This window comes from Bison bison, unplaced genomic scaffold (assembly GCF_000754665.1).
Source record: "Bison bison bison isolate TAMUID 2011002044 unplaced genomic scaffold, Bison_UMD1.0 scf7180017864144, whole genome shotgun sequence".
Classification (NCBI taxonomy): Eukaryota; Metazoa; Chordata; class Mammalia; order Artiodactyla; family Bovidae; genus Bison; species Bison bison.
This window is the reverse complement of record NW_011494716.1, coordinates 1,753,502-1,754,615: the sequence shown is the minus strand read 5'-3', so window position 1 is coordinate 1,754,615 and position 1,114 is coordinate 1,753,502. Positions and strand designations below refer to the sequence as shown.

The window sequence follows — 1,114 nt, the reverse complement described above, 5'->3', positions numbered from 1 at the left end:
CTCCCGTGGCTCCTGAGCTTCAAAGCTTCCGGTGCTCCCACAGCTCCCGTGCTCCGTGGCTTCCGGTGCTCCCATGGTCCCTGTGCTCCGTGGCCTGTCGATGGCCGTCTTCCTCTGTTCACGTCTTCTCTCTGTGCGTGTTTGTCTCTCGGTCTGATTTCACAAGGGCACCATTCATACTGGATCAGAGTCCGTCCTAGCATTATCAGCTTAACTTGATCATCTGCGAAGACCCTATTTCCAAATAAAGTCGCATTCACCGGTGCTGAGGATTGGGACTTTCACATCTTTTGGGGGGAGACATGATTCAGCCTGTAACTGGAGGGGTGTCAAAGAATTTGTGGACACATTTTAAAAGTGTCATGCTATTCGGGGAGAGAGTGAGGAGGGCCCAAGCAGGTGCCCAGGGCAGGGGTGTGTGTGACACTTCCATGGGCTGTGTGGCCCACTGCAAGGGGATGGGGAGGCATGTTGGTAGCGGAGTGAGCGAGGTGACCCAGGATCAGGGAGCTGGCTGGGGATGTGGCCTGAGAAGGGTGGGGCTGAATGAAGCCTCACCCTCAACCTGGAGGCCCTGCTGCCCTGGCTCCTGCACAGAAGGCACCCTCCCAGCGGCTGCCCCTTCCCCAGAGATACCCCCAAGCCAGGCACACCTGCACCCGCTTCCCTGAGACCTTCACTGCCCGGGACAGAGTCGGGGGGACCCTGGACCCCTCCTGACCTTGGCTGCTTTTCTGCAGAGCTGGCGACCCATGGGGACCTGGTGCAGGGTGCCGCCTGGAGCCGGGACGGAGCCCTGCTGGGCACGACATGCAAGGTAAGGGTGGGCGGTGAGACGCGAGAATGTGCCTGCCAGGGCCTGAGGCATGCCTGGCTCTGCCAGGGCCGTCACGTCGCAGAGCCTAGGACCCCAGCAGTACCTGTGAGGCTCCGCAGTACTTGGGGGGCAGCAGAGAACTCAAGCCAGGATGGCTGTTCCTCTCTGCTACCCTCACTCCTCAGGCTCATACTTGTCTCTCGAAGCCCCCGACCCACTAAGGAAAGCCCTGCACTGGCCCTTGGGGGCTCCCGTCATCACCCTCAGCCAGTGCCTCCTGGCTGCTGGCTACTTTGT

General features: G+C 60.6%; 1 protein-coding gene across 1 annotated transcript in view; it reads left to right on the top strand.

The window, feature by feature from the left end:
• Window positions 1–1,114, top strand: part of LOC104988991 (coronin-7-like) — a 26,408-nt gene that overhangs the window by 8,431 nt on the left and 16,863 nt on the right. The window contains exon 6 of the mRNA XM_010840495.1: window positions 741–817. Coding sequence (XP_010838797.1) covers window positions 741–817 — 77 coding nt within the window. The remainder of the gene's footprint in view (window positions 1–740; window positions 818–1,114) is intronic.